This window comes from Propithecus coquereli, unplaced genomic scaffold, assembly GCF_000956105.1.
Source record: "Propithecus coquereli isolate 6110/MARCELLA unplaced genomic scaffold, Pcoq_1.0 Scaffold120, whole genome shotgun sequence".
Taxonomy (NCBI): domain Eukaryota; kingdom Metazoa; phylum Chordata; class Mammalia; order Primates; family Indriidae; genus Propithecus; species Propithecus coquereli.
The window spans coordinates 5,003,507-5,018,020 of record NW_012136081.1 but is presented as its reverse complement, the minus strand read 5'-3'; the positions used below and the strand labels follow the sequence as shown (position 1 = coordinate 5,018,020).

The following is a 14,514-nucleotide window of genomic DNA, read 5'->3' as shown; positions in this document are numbered from 1 at the left end:
GGACCCGGTCTTGCTCACAGCCCCTGCTCCTTCCACTGTGCTGCCCCGTGTTCCAGGAAGGCGAGGTTGGCGCTGCGGTTTTTGCTGTCAAATACGTGGAAGTTTTTTCTGGGTGAATGCTCAGCAGTTAATTGTTCTGTATGTCCAAGGGAAAAACTTCAGAGGAGAATTAATTAAATTCTACATTCAGAAAATGATGGAGATACAATCTTTAGAACTAAGACAGATTCCATGGGCTTGTGGTCACAGCCCCAAGGAGGTGATCAATTCTGGTGATTGAAGGTCAGGTGGCCCGTAGCCAGAGGACACCCTGCCTTATACTTAAACACAGATGGGCTGGAACCATGAGTTTTCTAATGTTCTTCCCAAGTTTTTATTCCAAGATCTCATTCATCCCACACAATTTTAACACCAGACTCGATTGGGATGCCACTTGTGCGTCTCTTCCGGTGTGACTGCGGTTGTTAAGACGCAGCCAGGGCCTCTGTAAAGACTCACGGCGCCCTGTCTGACCAGGTGCTTCTTCCGACGGCCCTCTGAAGTTGCTGCCCGAGGGCTACTTCGACGTGGTGGTCGTCGACGAGTGCGCCCAGGCCCTGGAGGCCAGCTGCTGGATCCCTCTGCTGAAGGCCAGAAAGTGCATCCTGGCCGGAGATCACCGGCAGCTGCCGCCCACCACCGTCTCGCACAGGTAAGACCCCGTGCTGGAGGTGCCGTTCTCCGCCCCTCACCTGGCATCGCTTTCTACCGTCCTTCCAGGTCCAGCGGAAGTCCTGGGCTCGCCCGGAAGCCTCGTTGTGCCTCCTTGGCATGTTTCCCAGCTCCAGCTCCAGCCCATTTTATCGCACTTACTCGTGCAGACTCTGATCTGTCGGATCGGGTCCTCCTTGAGGGCGGGGGTTGTATCACCTTCCTCTTCGTGTCCCCAGAGCCAGGTGCAGTGCCTGGCACTTTTCCAGGGCTCAGTCGGTGCTTTTGAGTTGAACGTCTCCTAATGAGCCAGGCGGTTTGCTGGTTCAGCCGAGTGAGCGCCACTCCGTGGGTCGATTAGCTCACAGCCTGACGTGGATTCTTTAGCCCTCAATCTGCAAGCCTGTCCCCACATGGAGGACACTGGGCAGAGATGTGGCGTGCCCTGGCACTGTGGCCTAGCACAGGCCATCCTGGCGCGAAGAAGTGCTGCCACCCACCCCTTTCCCACACTGCCCCTTACTTGCCACTCCGGCCCCACGGGCCTCACGCCCCTCTGCCTGGGTGGTCGAACCTGCCCCTCAGATGGACCCTCCACGTGGTCTCTCCTGACCGCCCTGTCTAAGTGGGATCCCTGTCACCTCGAGTCCCTTGCTGTGGCTACTTCGTTCCCTGGCAGTGTCGTGTGTTCATCTGTTCGTCTGCTCTTCCCGCTAGAATGTAAGTTCCACGAGGCCTGCAAACAGGCCCGGCACACAGGCTGTCTGTGAACAAGTCCAAGCCCAGAAAGACGTCCACGCATGAAACTCCTCAGGGTGCTGACCTCACACTTGGAGATTACTTTCTTCCGGTTTCTCTGGCTGTTTGAAAGTGCTCTGGGTCACTGTGGGTGTGCAGACGTCATGATCGAACTTGGAACTCTTGTTTTCGGAGGAACAGGAAAAGGGGTGTGCAAGGAAGTCAGTCGAATGGGATCTCATGAAAGGGGAGCAGGCGGCCCAGGAATCAGGGATATTTAGCCCAGGGTGCCTCGGAGAAAGACGGCCTCAAAAGTCCTTCACGGTGAGGATTTGGGAGGAAGAAGTTTGGGGGGGTAAAGGGGAGTGCTGGGGAAATGTATTCTGGAAGATCGTCCTGGTGGGAGAAATGTAGGAATCCGGAGTGGAAACTCCCCAGGGGAGGGAAGGGGCTCACTAAGGTGTTCGTGCATTTGGCTTGTTCCGGGGAGAGGTTCTGAAGGTGTCCTTGCAACAGGGCTTTGTCCTCCAGAAAGTCTTTGTGTGAAGCAAGTTTGGAACTCTGCCCTTGGGGGCGGGGACCCCATTGTGTCCCTGGAGAAAGAAGGCTGGTTTTGGGGTAAAACGTTGGGTAGAGTCGTGCTGCATGTTTTTTACATTTGCAGTTGGTACTGATAATCACTTCATGTCCTCACTTCTTTGGCATTAATTATTTTTAGTGGAGACTTTAGTAAAAACAGGTTAATCACAGAGGTCTTATAAGTTTCCAGAGGGAGGATCTTTGAAGTGGAATTGGGTACTTTTCCCCCGGTTTTGGTGGCTGTCAATTTCGGGAGAGATGGTGTGCTGTAGTGCTGCCTGGTGCATCCTGGCTCTGAAGCTCACTAGCTGGGTGGCCTTGGGCTGGTGACTTAACCTCTCTGTGTCTCACTCTCCTTATAAATGTAATGTGGGAATCATAACGGTAACCACCTCACAAGGTGTGAGGATTAATAATATAGGTAATATAATGATGTTAAGAGCTGCGCCTGGCACCTGGGGAGTGCTCAGTGAATGTTAGCTGTTGCTAGTAGTAGTGGACCTATGGCTAGAGCATGTGATGATTCTTTTTAAAACTTACCTGTGTTGGTTTCCTGTCATTGCTTTAACAAATTGCCACAGACTTAGTGGCTTAAAACAACACAGGCTTATGATCTTGTAGTTCCGGGGTCCACATGTCCAGAATCGGTCCTAATGACTTTGATCAGGGATGAGGATCAGGGTGTTGGCAGGGCTGCTTCTTCTGGAAGCTCCGGGCAGAATCCATTCCCTGCCTTTCCAGCTTCTAGAGGCTGCCCGAACGGCTTGGCTTGTGGCCCCTTCTTCCATCTTTGCAGCCAGCAGCGTGGCATGTTCAAGCATCTTCTGCCGTCACATGGCCTTCTCTGACCCTGACCCTCCGGCCCCCTGCCCTGTAAGGCCCTTGTCCTTACCTTGTCATTGTCATCTCCCCATCGCGGGATCCTTGACTTTGTCTCAGCTGCAGAGTCCCTGCTGTCATGTAAGGGAACAAAGTCCCAGGTCCTGGCGATCAGGCTGTGGGCGTCTTTGGGGCTGCGATTCAGCCGTCCCACCCCCGGGTTACTTTTAGGTTGGAACCCAGGGGTGAGTTGGGTCCTGAAGTTTGAGGACCGCTTTCCTCGCTCACCTGTGGGTTCACACCTGGACTCTGGGACTCGGCCCTCCTTCCAGTTCTTCCCCTCTCATTTCAGGGCCGCGCTGGCAGGGCTGTCGCGCAGCCTGATGGAGCGCCTGGCTGAGGCATACGGCGCGAGCGTGCTGCGGACGCTGACCGTGCAGTACCGCATGCACCAGGCCATCATGCAGTGGGCCTCGGAGGCCATGTACCAGGGCCAGCTCACGGCCCACCCTTCCGTGGCAGGCCACCTCCTGAGGTGGGTGACTGGGCCCTGCCCCCTACCCTGGCCTCCCCTCTCATCCTTCGGCCCCAGCCGACCCACCAGTGTCACCTGTTTCTAAGCAGTAAGCTCAACTGAAATGTGTTCCATTCAGATAGAGTTCAGGTCGACTCTGAGACTCATTTTCTGGAAGGCAGAACGGTCTGGTCAGGCCTGCTCCAGCTCATGTTCTCCGAGCTCATCCTGCACCCCTGGGGTGGTCCCCCAGGGAGGGAAGGGTCAGATCCGTGGTGTAGGATTTCGGGGCTGCTCTCTGGCCAGGCCCTTAGTGCTCCCTCTCTGCTGTGTGCCAGGGACCTCCCAGGCGTGGCCGCCACGGAGGAGACGGGCATGCCCCTGCTGCTTGTGGACACTGCCGGCTGCGGGCTGTTTGAGCTGGAGCAGGAGGATGAGCAGTCGAGAGGGAACTCTGGTGAGCCTGCTTGGGATGTGACCGCTTTTTAAAAACAAAAGTCATTTTAAATTGCTTAATTCAGGGAGGAACTGGGTGAAAGAAAGGCGGTAAGAGCCAGTCACTGATGGGCATGGGGGACTTGGAGGCAGACACTCTGAAGGCTGAGCAGGGTCGATTTCTTCTCAGGGACAGACGGTCGGGACGGCATTCCATGGTCTTCTGCTGAATGCAGTGGCCTGGCACTGCCTGGTTGGTCTGGCCACAAGAATCCCTATTCTGCTCATGCCACTGCCTCCCAGGTCCCGGTTACAGAGGCCGCACGGCCACAGGGACACTGAAGGTGTCCATTGTTTACATGAAACTCTAGTCAGAGGAGTGCTGCTGACGCCGGCTGCCCCCGTGAGGTCCTTGGCTGCTGTCAGCCCCCGGGGCACAGCTCAGGAGTCACTGTCTTGAGAAAAGAGCTTGGAACAGGCGTGCGTGGTGGACGTCAGCTCGGCATGCCCCCTGCGCTGAAAACCTGTTCTTGATTCCCTGCAGGCGAAGTCCGCCTCGTCAGTTTACACGTCCAGGCTCTGGTGGATGCTGGTGTCCAAGCAAGCGACATTGCTGTCATCACACCGTACAACCTCCAGGTGCGGGAGGGCCCCCCATTTTGTCTCTGTGCACTTCGGCTGGGACTCAACTAACCTAGAGGCCCCAAGAGAAAGGGTGATCTATTGGCTATCGTGACCTGAAAGTCCAGGGCTAGGACCGACCTCATCGTGACTGGATCCAGGGCTCACATGATACCAGCAGGAGCCCCTCTGTCTGTCTGTGTCTGTCTGACCTGCCATGCTCCTGCCCATCCTGATCTCTCAGCCTGATTCCCCTGGGTTGGCTTTGTTCTTAGGCTGGCTTTCCCAGGTGGCCTGGCAACCTGCGGCTGGCACCGTCCTGCCGTCGGCAGTCCTAGCGGAGCAGCCTGTCCCTTTACCGTGTTTCCCAGAGAGCCTCAGCCTTGGATCTCGTTGGTCTGCCTCAGACGTGTCCCCATGCCTGTCTTGTTTAGTAGGGAAAACATACCTGCTCGAGTTTTATGGGGTCCGTGGAAGTGGTTGTCACCCCTTTTTGGTGCACAGGCATTGTCACGGGGCTGTCTGAGGCTGGTGATTGGCCCATGAGCCAAAGGAAATGATAAAATGCCAGTGGTGGGGTGTCATCTTTGACATGCTGACGTGCCACCCAGCTGTTCATTTCATGCCCGTGGGCGGGTGTCAGAGCTGCCCGGGCTGGCGGGTGTGGCGAGGCTGCAGCCTGGCTCCGCGTGTTTCAGGTGGACCTGCTCAGACAGAGCCTCGCGCACAAGCACCCCGAGCTGGAAATTAAGTCCGTCGACAGCTTCCAAGGTCGAGAGAAGGAGGCAGTGATACTGTCCTTCGTCAGGTCCAACAGGAAAGGTACGCAGTCCTGGGCACAGAGCAGCTGTGTTGATCAGAGGGCACACTGGATCTCCGCCAGGTGCCACGCCAGTCCCCGTGTGGTGACGGAGCACATCACTGTCAGGCAAAGGGACGCAGGAGCGCGGTGCGGTGAGGGTTTCAGTAGGTCCCCGCTCAGGTGTTGAGCGCAGCCTGGGGTGGGGCAGGCGGTGTCCTGGAAGGTGGCATATGAGGGGCGTGGTGAGTGGGGGAGGCGGTGGGGGAGGTTTCCAGTGGGAGCAGAGTTCAGCGGTTCAGAGGCACGAGTGTGCAGGTGGCGCGGGCGGCAGGAAGTGCCTGGACGCCCTACCAAGGAGACGGAGAACCCCAAGCCCAGGGCCGGTCTTTTAGCCTCAGGTGAATGAGCCTCAGGGTGCAGTTTTTATGCCGCTGCGTTTTACAGGCATCCTGTTCAGTAAGGAAGTTGAGCCTAGAAACACTGTAGTTGATGGGCTTGGTGAAGCATTTTCAGTCGGGGGTTGACAACAGAGAAGGAAGTGGGGTAAGCTGTGGTGGGAACAAGAACGTAAGGTCCCTTGTGCTTCCCTTGGGCGTCAGCCACAGCCAGTCCCTGGGCGGCCTCCTGGGTCTGCGCTCAGGGAGGAATTCATACTTACCTGGGAATGAGCACGGCCTAAGAGCCTTCAAACCCCAAATCGAGCACTCCAGAGCTCCGCTTGATCAGTGGTGGGAACCAAGAGCTGGAGCAGATGTGGCCCCCAGCTGTGCCACGTGGAGGGCAGCCGCGGTGTGGGAGGCTGGGCGGGGAGATGCGATGCTTCGGCAGCTGCTCCTGGTGAGGGTGTGGGAGCCGACTTCTGTCGCTCAGTCTCAGAGATGCCCCTCACTCCTCTGGCCCTTCTTTAGGTGAAGTTGGTTTTCTTGCCGAGGACCGGCGGATCAACGTGGCCATCACCCGCGCACGGCGCCACGTGGCTGTCGTCTGTGATTCCCGCACTGTCAACAACCATGTGTTTTTGAAGACACTGGTGGAGTATTTCACAGAGCACGGGGAAGTGCGCACGGCCTTTGAGTATCTTGATGACATCATCCCCGAAAACTATTCCCATGAGAGTTCCCAGGGCCACAGCCAAGCTGCCTCGAAGTCCCAAGGCCCTGCTGCGTCTGCCAAGAACCCTCCTGGAGGCCAGCGACAGGAGGGAGCGCAGGAGGCTGGAGCAGCTGCCAGACAGGACCAGAAGAAGCTGGGCGGAAAACCTTTGCGCTCTAAAGCCCAGTGTCACCCCAGCCTCGATGGGGGCAGCTTGGAGGGAGCAGAGAGCGGAGAGAGTGTGGACCACTTCAGGTCCATGATAGTGGAGTTTGTGGCCAGTGAGAAGACGCAGCTGGAGTTCCCGGCATCCCTGAATCCCCACGACAGGCTGCGGGTCCACCAGATAGCCGAGGAGCACGGGCTGAGGCACGAAAGTGCTGGAGAGGGGAGGAAGCGGTTCGTCACCGTGAGCAAGAGGGCCCCGGCACCGTCAGCGCCCCCCTGCCCCCTGCAGGTGCAGCACCCCCCAAGGGAGCGGGGCGAGGGCCAGGCGGATCCGAAGGCGCCACACCTGGAGAGGCGACAGGGGGAGAGGGCTGGGCAGGAGCGGCCAGCCAAGAAGGAGCAGCAGGCCGCAGGCTCAGGGTCACAGAAGCTTCAAGAAAAGAAAAAGAAAAAAGTAAAAGGTAAGTCATATGAGAACACAGGTGTTGTGTCCCCTCACAGGGGTCTCGGCCCCACTTGAAACCCACCTGCCACCCTGGAAAAGAGTCCAGGGCTTCTTCCTGGCGGTGTTGCCGCCTGATTTAAGTCGTGTGACTTGCGTCTCTTGGCTCGATCTGGCCTCCCCAAGGGCAGCAACTGAGTCACGATCGCCTTGTTCTAGAGCCTTGTACAGGGCCGGGCATGAGGGAGGCGCTCAGAGTATGTTCGCTACAGCAGAAGGGCCTGGAGAGCAGATGTGGGCAGCTCACTGGAGCCCCTCTGGGGACCGGGAGGTGATCGCGGGCTCCCGCGCTGCAGTGGTCCTGGGGGGCCGTGGCCTTGCGCAGCAGCAGGGCTCAGACGGCTTGGGGCCGGCTAGGGCAAAGTGCTCAGGGCCACAGGGGCTCCCCGAGTGCGGAACGTCCCACGGGTGGGCTGTGTAGAGTTCCGGGACGGGCCGTTTCCCTCTCGGCGAGACCGCGAAGGGCTTCGTGCTCCCGTTTGTTCGTTTAATTCCTGTGAGCAGAGCTGCGCAAGCACAGTTCGTGGTTTTTGAAACTGGCCTTCCTGAGCCTGGGGCTCCAGATGAATTCATGCCGCAGGTATTTATTGAGCAGCTACTGTATACCAGGCCTTGTGCTAGAGAACAAGGCTGCTGCCAACCGCGTCCCCCGGCACTGACGGTGCGGCAGAGGGAGGAGACACGACTGCTTTTCAAACAGTGAATGAGAACATGGCGGCGCCACAGAGAGGAGGGTGCCAAGCCTGTGACAGCAGGGCCTGGCCTTCTGGAGGGAGCAGTGTGTGCTGGCTTGTGCGTCGTGGTCACTTCAGGACCGAGTGTCCTGGAGACTCTCGCCTGATGTCAGGGACTCAGGCACCACTTTAGAAGCGTTCCTTCAGGCAGCCGCCTTCAGAGTCTGATTTTCTACTCCAGCTCTGAACGTGGCCTGTGCCGCAGGGATTCAGCCTCTGTGCCGGTGTCCCAGCTGCAGCTGAGAAGCAGGGCCCATGGCGGGGAGGCCATGTGGCCGTGTGCACAGGACCTAGCCCGGGGGCGGGGGCCGCCTGTCAACATGCAGGAGTGCATGCAGGAGGTCATGTGAGCCTCCAGCTGGAGGCAGGAGCGTTGGGTCGAGTGATAGGAACAGACTGGCCGTCCTTGTGTTTACGACATTTCCCAGCATGCTCTCCTTCTCGTTCCCGACTGGGGCCTGGACACGCTCTGCCTGGTCCCTGTTTCCCAAGGGCTCTTGCTCCATCAAGGGTGCTGAGAATGGGCTGCCTGTGGTCGGCACAGCCTTTTCCAGGGCTCTTGGCGCTGCTCCTGCAGGCGTGGTGGGGGTCAGTACCTCTCTCCCTCCGCGACCCCGGTGGCCTCTGGGCCTCCTGTGTGAGAACACAGTGGTGCTGACCCTGCATGCGGCCCGTGGCCTTCTCCACACTCCCCGCCTCTGAGGCCGACCCGCTCTGAGCAGAGCATGCCTGGCTTCTGCGTGTGCCCAGTGCCGAGAGCCACACGTGGGCCGCCTGTGTCACATCCCCCAGCAGAGTGGACTGACACCAGCGGCCCAGGTGTTCCTTCCCTCTGCTCTCCACGCAGCCTACATCTGTGTATTTGGGTTTATCGTGTGTGTGTTTTCCAGGATTATGACCATATATAACTGTGTTTCTTTTCCCCATGTGAGCATTTTCCTATAATTAAAAATATTTTCAGGCCGGGCGTGGTGGCTCACGCCTGTAATCCTAGCACTCTGGGAGGCCGAGGTGGGCGGATTGTTTGAGCTCAGGAGTTCGAGACCAGCCTGAGCAAGAGCGAGACCCCGTCTCTACTAAAAATAGAAATTAGCTGGACAACTAAAAATATGTAGAAAAAATTAGCCGGGCATGGTGGCGCATGCCTGTAGTCCCAGCTACTCGGGAGGCTGAGGCAGGAGGATTGCTTGAGCCCAGGAGTTGGAGGTTGCTGTGAGCTAGGCTGATGCCACGGCCGGCACTCTAGCCGGGGCAACACAGTGAGACTCTGTCTCAAAAAAAAAAATATATATATATATATTTTCATGCATCTGGTTAAAAATGTTAAGGGTCTCCTAACATGTGAACTGTTTCTCTGACTTTGGACTTTTGCTTTGTTTTGGGGTTTTGTTTTCATGGTTAGTACAGTAAGGAACATCTCATACTTGAATGTTTTTCTGGATTACAGAGGTTGAACTTTTCAGACACTCTGTGTACACCACCAACCCCTTTCTGCAGAGTCTGTGTTCATTGTCACACCGCCCAGCAGTGACCGTATTGCATGGTGTTCAGTGGGACGTTTCCCGGCTATTAGCTCACTGAAGGGCAAGGGGAAGTCTGAGGGGCCACTCAAAGCCTGGACAGACACTGAGTCCGACTGAGTGTGCACGTGCACACTCACGCTAAAACCCGCAAGCAGGAGTTGCTGGGCGTGGCCTCGCAGTGGTGCCAACGTGGGGCTGCCGCGGTTTATCCTTGCGCTCAGTGGGAGTGTTCAGGCCCAAGTCATTGCTCTTTCCGTGTCTGCCAGAGTGACACTGTTCTTCCCTTAGGACACGCGGCCATAGATCTGCCCTCAGAGGAGGACTTCGACGCCCTGGTTTCTGCTGCCATTAGGGCTGACAACACCTGTGGCCTTGCTGAGTGCGCAGCCAGCATCGCCATCCTGGGCCAGTTCTGCCAGCTCTGCGGCCGCCGCTACTGCTTCCGCCACCACCTGCCCGAGGTACACTGGCTTCCCTCCCAGGGATTGGACTGTGCGGAGGGGTGGTGGGAGCTTCCTCTTCAGGGGGCAGATGCTGGGCAGACCTGCTCCAGACAGGGGGGGAGCAGGCCTCGTCTCCCCTGGGGAGTGCTGGGCCTGGTGGGGGGGTCTTGCTTGAAGGAAAGAAACCCAGGGACCAAGGCGGCCACGCAGGGACCCACCAGATGCAGCAGTCAGAGGGGCTTCCTGGAGGAAGTAACACTGGGGCTGAGACTGAAGGATGGTGGGCGGGTAGTTGGGCTGGGGGCGGGGTGACCGCAGGCCAGCAGGCAGCCCTTACTGTGTGTGCAAAGGCCCCAGGGTGTGGTCAGAGAGCCGGAGTAGGGTGCAGGCAGGATGGGAGAGTCGAGGCTGGGCAAGGGTGAGCCACCCACAGGAGTCAGACCTGACCTGACCTGAAGGTGGCAGGGGCCCCAGCGGGTGTCAGTATGGCTGTGATGCTGCCAGACTCGGCTGCAGCGTGGAGGAGGCAGAGGCTGGGAGGTAGCACCAAGTGGCTCAGGAACCGTGTGGTTGGTCGGGGTGGTGCCATTTCCTGTCCGCACACTCTGGGTGCTCCAGCCGCCAGCCCCTTCTGGCCGTGTGCAGGGTGAAGGAGCACCGTGGGGGGCTCTCCGTGACCTCACGCTGGGGCTCCCGTGGCCCCTGAGCTCTCTGATGGGCAGAGCTGCAGGGTCTCTCCCTGCCCCACGCAGCCCAACACTGACTCTCGGCCCTCCCCAGATCCACGGCTGCGGCGAGAGGGCTCGCGCCCACGCCCGGCAGAGAATCAGCCGGGAAGGGGTCCTCTATGCCGGCAGTGGAACCAAGGACCGGTCCCTGGACCCAGCCAAGCGGGCCCAGCTGCAGAGGAGGCTGGATGAGAAGCTGGGTGAGCTGAGCAGCCAGAGGACGAGCAGGAGGAAGGAGAAGGGGACCTAACGGCGTCGTCCCCACACAGGCCCCCGGTCTGCAGGCAGGGGCACGGCCACCGCCTGCGCCAAGCCCACGCTCTGCCTCCAGAGGGCCAGTGGGGTGGAGGGCCTGTGGGGGAGGGTGGACTTTGGACCCTAGGGATAAGGGTCCACTGTGTGGGCGGGTGCAGGGCGGGGCCTTCCTCACCCCCCCCACCCCCGGCCGCTTCCCACCTCTTCCTTCGCTTCCGCTTCCGGCGTCTGGACCCTGGGGAAGGTTCTGCTTGCTTGGACACATGCCTGGCCGCAAACCATCAAAGCAGCTCCTGCCCTCCGGGCTGGCCAGCTCTCAGCCCCTAGGATGGGGGTGCCGTGAAGGAACAGGACGCTCAGCCTCGGTTAACGTGCTCGGCGTGGCCTGAGCCGCCACTCTCCTGCTATCTTCTGTCCCTGTGCCTGCAGTGACACCCCACTGTCGGGGCAGCAGGCGCAGCGCTCACCGTCCCTGCTTTCAGGGGTCTGGGGACCCCAGCCTGCGCTGGCCCTTCCTCTGTGCTGCGGTTCGGGGACCCAGTGACCGTCCTGGGAAACAGCCGTCCCAGAGCGTCAGCGTTGCCAGCACTGACCCGGAGCCCTCTCGAGCTTTCTCCAGTGTTCTTTGCCAACTATTCTATTTAAGAGAACCTCAGATGGATGTATTTTAGCCTCAGTTTTTGTTCTGTACCAAAGGGATATAAATTATTTAAAAATTAAATAAAAATATATGTGCATTGTCCATGTCCATATATGTTTGTTGTGTGTCTAAAGTGAACATTCTAGAGTGTCATGACCTCTGACCTCCCCATGGCAGACACTCCTCACACAGGCTGTTGCCCACTCTCCTTAAACCCCATTTGTGCCCAACTTAGGGATATTTGTACACATGTCTGGACGTCGTGGCTTTCAGAGTGGAGCCAGCCTCCCTGACCTGCGCCTGAGGGTCCGTGCCCAGATGCCACTCGTCACACCTGTATCGAGCGTGTCCTGCAGGACACCCGGCACAGAAATGCCAGGCCTGCACACTCGGACCACTCTGCTCGTGCCGGTGCTGGGCCACCCTCTCTCCCATCCTGCCTGGCCCGATGCCCCACTCTGGGCCCCCTCCCCCTTTTGCGGACACCTTCTTCGCTTGCTCCCATCGAGTGGCTTTTGGACTGAATCGCTGGGGACGGGGCAGGGGGCAGGGACTCTGCTGCATTTGGTAGTTAAGTGCCAGTTACTCCGTTCCTTCTGTGAGCACAGACGGTGCTGCCCAGTGCACAGTGGTGCTGAGTGTCACACAGACGCTGTGGTTCCCACGCCCCTTGGGGACCCATGGCTCGTGGGAAACCTACATGCCAGTGGCTGCCGGCAAGGGAACGAGATAGCCAGGCTGGAAGTGTGTTCTGTGGGCGATGAGGTGCAGTAGGGGGAGTGTGGTCTGCTCAGGATGTGGCCTCTGCCTCCCCGGCTGTTGCGCTGTGGGCTTCAATCCCCTGGCCACATGGAAGCTGTGTCCTCGACCGGGTCAGAGTACTTCACCCTTCTGGCCACAGCGAGGCCAGGCTCAGGGATGGGCTGGAATCCAAGCAGGGCCAGAGTTCTGCCCTGGCGCTGACAGACACATCCTGAAAGATGTTGGCTCTTCTTCCCCTGGAGATGGCCAGCAACCACCCCTGCCTCCTAGAGGAAGCCTGTCTGTAGGAGAGGAGGACGCCAAAGAGAAGCAGACCCAGAAACGGTGGTGGGGGAATGGCCTGATGACAGTGTTTGAGCACCTGGATCTAGCCACACCTGACCTCCATCCCACTCTTCCCAATGTCCTGAAGCAGTAAATTCCCCTAGCTGAAGAAGGACTGCCTTGGGTTTTTGTCACTTGCTGCCAAAGGATCTTTGCTGGTCTAGTCTTGCCCACATCTGTCTGTCTTTCTGGGTCTACCCAATCCCAGCGTGGACAGTGTGGAGTCAGTGTCCCATTAGAGAAAGAGCAGGGTTGGAATCCAAGCCCTGAACCTTCATCGAGGTACTGGCCGTGTGGGTCGTCCCACCAGGAAGAGCTTGGAGTAGAGGGAGGCCACCAGTGTGAGCGGCGGTGGTGGGAAGCCTCTGGGATCAGAGGGACCTGCGCCTGAATGCCACCATCCACCTGCGTCCGAGTGCCACCATCCACCTGCGCCCGAGTGCCAGCGCCACCATCCACTGTGTGGCTTCAGCAAGTCACGCCCCCTCTCTGAGCCTGTTTGCTCATCTGTAGAGCAGGATGGGAACAGTGGCCGCCTCACCGGCCCTGCTGAAGTTGAGGAAAGGCACAGTGTGCAGCAGGAAGCCCTTGCAAGACCTGGGCCCGGGTTAGAGGTCTCCGTGATGCGTGGCAGCATCTGTCTGGTGGCCGTCAGACCCCCCCGTCCCCCGCAGGGGGCATTCTCCCCTTCACCGTTGACCTTGCTCAAGCCATTGGCGATGTGTCATTAAAATGTCAGAGTCGAAGGCTGCAACATAAGACGTTTCCATTTCTCATCCCAGGGAGGCCTTGTTGGGAAAATGTTTGTAGCTGGTTGCTTGAAAAATGTCCTACCGTTTGCCCAGGACAGAGTAGCCCAAAAAAAGGAAAAACACATCCCAAGCCAAACGTCTCCCTTGCCAGCAAGTGTGGCCTCGCTGGGAGTGGCTGCAGCCTGTGGCCCTCCCAGAAGCTGGAACAGCGCGAGGTGAGGATTCCCTTCGGGGAGGCTGCCCGCTGCTCTCCGGAGGTGCCACTGAGGAAGCCCTGCTGTTCGCTCCCTTCCCTGGCAAGGGGCAATGGCAGTCCAGTGTGGCTGGAGCCCCGTCAGCCCTGGGTTTGTTCCCAGGCTTCCCACGGATGTGCTGCATGGCTTTGTGCCTCAGTTTCCTCCTCTGTAAAACGGGGAGCTGACAGGCCCCTCTCACAGGCTTGTGGTGAAGATGGGATGCGTTAAGCACACAAGGCGCTGGGAACAGTGCCTGGCGCCTCCCTGTGCCGCCACCGTCATCATCGTCCCGCAAAGCTGCAGTGAAGGCACATGCAGCCCGCAGGGGGGTTCAGCGCGTGGCCTTTCCCGCTCTAGACAGGGTGCCCAGGGTCCCGGGTGCCCGAGCCGGTCAGCTGCCGGGGCGTCGTCGCTCCCCCAGCGAGGCTTCCCCGCAGGCGACACAGCTCGCCCTGCGCCGTGCCGCACGGGCTCCCTCCGTGTGTACCTTGGCTGGTTTGGGGCACTGCCCTGGGGGTCGCCGGAGTGGGCAGACGGGCACCACGCTGCTCTGGGAGGTTGTAGGCCCAAGTTATAACCTTGGCACTTAAAAGGAATTGCATTCTTTGCCAGGAGCATGGCAAAAGCTGCAGCCTTATTTGGTCTGGAAACTTCTTTGCTTGCAGGAAAAGTGGAGTGGGCAGGCAGATACGTGGCTGGTGCTGAGTTATCCCGGGCTGTGCTGCCCGGTTTGAGAATTGTTGTCATCTCGCACCTCTGTTTTGGGCGGCCGGCCTTTCCCAGCGGCGTCTCCCTTCTCCCCTGAACTCAGCCCGGCTCGCTCCCCCGCCCCCACCTGCCAATCAGTTATTGTGTTGTGCGGCTTGCTTGCTTTCAATAGTCCAAAGCCAGTTGAAAGTGCAGCTTTCTTGAGTTGAGAATATTGCACAATAAAACTCCCCGTTGTAAGAGTGAAGGGATAGGGCTGTGCAGAGTCCCCCCAGAGTCCCCCGTGCTGGCTGTGGGGCTGCAGTGACCCTCTGCTCCCACCCCCAGCCCCAGGCAAGCACTGATGGCCTTCCTGTCCCTATAAATTGCCTTTCCTGGAAATTTCCTATAAACATAGACTGTCCCCAACTTAATGCTGATTTGACTTAGGATTTTTTGACTTTACAATG

The 14,514-nt window shown here is 58.5% G+C and overlaps 1 protein-coding gene across 1 annotated transcript in view; it reads left to right on the top strand.

Annotated features, from left to right (window-relative positions):
• IGHMBP2 (immunoglobulin mu binding protein 2) overlaps positions 1–11,350 on the top strand; it is a 25,945-nt gene extending 14,595 nt beyond the window's left edge. The window contains exons 8-15 of the mRNA XM_012665613.1: positions 517–691; positions 3,179–3,361; positions 3,679–3,797; positions 4,320–4,414; positions 5,095–5,218; positions 6,107–6,919; positions 9,506–9,678; positions 10,441–11,350. Of these exons, the coding sequence (XP_012521067.1) occupies positions 517–691; positions 3,179–3,361; positions 3,679–3,797; positions 4,320–4,414; positions 5,095–5,218; positions 6,107–6,919; positions 9,506–9,678; positions 10,441–10,638 (1,880 nt within the window). The 3' untranslated portion in view covers positions 10,639–11,350. The remainder of the gene's footprint in view (positions 1–516; positions 692–3,178; positions 3,362–3,678; positions 3,798–4,319; positions 4,415–5,094; positions 5,219–6,106; positions 6,920–9,505; positions 9,679–10,440) is intronic.
• Positions 11,351–14,514: the final 3,164 nt, after the last annotated feature.